Source organism: Seriola lalandi, unplaced genomic scaffold (genome assembly GCF_002814215.2).
Source record: "Seriola lalandi dorsalis isolate HSWRI2012SDOR001 ecotype SW California unplaced genomic scaffold, Sedor1 jcf7180002054966, whole genome shotgun sequence".
Taxonomy (NCBI): Eukaryota; Metazoa; Chordata; class Actinopteri; order Carangiformes; family Carangidae; genus Seriola; species Seriola lalandi.
This window is the reverse complement of record NW_019525517.1, coordinates 132,949-134,240: the sequence shown is the minus strand read 5'-3', so window position 1 is coordinate 134,240 and position 1,292 is coordinate 132,949. Positions and strand designations below refer to the sequence as shown.

The window sequence follows — 1,292 nt, the reverse complement described above, 5'->3', positions numbered from 1 at the left end:
GGGGGGCAGTGAGTCTCAGAGTGAATCAAACTAAAGCAGCTGTTTCTAAAGTTCAGCACATTTCTGTTTTCAGTCTGTTCCACAGAATTACCCCGTGTCTGCTCTCTCCACTCTGACCGTCACTTCCTCATTATTCTCTGTCGTCCATAGAAATAAAGACACTCGTCTCTTTTCTACAACGATGTGCTGTTTCAAACTGATGCGTCTTTTCTAGTAAAACGTCTTTATTATATTTGTAGAAATGAAAGAAGCGGCGCCGGCGGCTTCATCTGTGTCATTCAGAAATATACGTAAAGGTTCATTATGAGTTTATTCAGTAACAAAGAAAGAAACAACGTGTTTGTTCATTTATTGTTTTTATGTCAGAGGGAAATATTGTCATTTTTACTCAGTTACATTTATAACGTCTCACATGGAGTCATGTGACTTTCACCTGCACAAAACTAGAATTACCGCCTCTTTGACCTTTAACCTTTAGCCACCAAAATCCAATCAGCTCATCCTTGAGTCCGAGAGAATGTTTGTGCCAAATTTGAATAAATTCCCTGAATGTGTTACTGAGACATCGTGTCCACGAGAATGAGACGGACGTATAGACGAACAACCTGAAAACAAGATGGCGGCTCTGACTGTCGTGGAGGAATAAAAAAAGGGGCGATATGAATATGTGTGTTGATGTGAACAGATCCTTTAAACTAAGCTGATGAACACTTGCTTTCGGTGACAGAGGAAGCGACTTGCTGTGTCCAGTCTGACCACGAGGAAAGCCACTGCTTCCTGCTGAGGTCACAGGACGTGTTTGACACACGGTGAACCACGAAGGTCACAGCTTCTGATGCGGCTCAGATACTTCCCTCCTGTTATTTTTAGAGTGAGATAAAGAGCGTTGAAGAGGCTCCTCCTACCTCAGCGTGGCCTCCGGGATTCAGCGTCTTGCTGCAGCGCTCACATTTCAGACAGAACTTGTGCCAGTCTTTCCCCAAAGACGAAACCTTCTCCGCTGTGGACGAAGACGAGACAGGAATCAGTCCTTCACACGCTCCAAAAACACGCAGAAAATCTACGTCTAAAAACTTCAAAGGCAGAACGAAGAAATCCATTAAAAGCTGCATTTGACTGAAGCGGATTGATTTTCTCCAGAGACAGAAACAGAGGAAGAACCAACGTCTCGGCTCTCAGGTTCATCCCTGCTGACGCCTTTAACTCTCATCATCTTATCCTGTGTGAGAAGCTCGGACGCTCCTCTCTCTCTCTGGGGGAGATTTTATCTATTTATTTATTTACACCCCCCC

General features: G+C 44.1%; 1 protein-coding gene across 1 annotated transcript in view; it reads right to left on the bottom strand.

The window, feature by feature from the left end:
• The window catches only part of LOC111646170 (cysteine-rich protein 2-like), a 6,801-nt gene that overhangs the window by 2,693 nt on the left and 2,816 nt on the right, over positions 1–1,292 (bottom strand). The window contains exon 2 of the mRNA XM_023395601.2: positions 906–1,000. Coding sequence (XP_023251369.1) covers positions 906–1,000 — 95 coding nt within the window. The remainder of the gene's footprint in view (positions 1–905; positions 1,001–1,292) is intronic.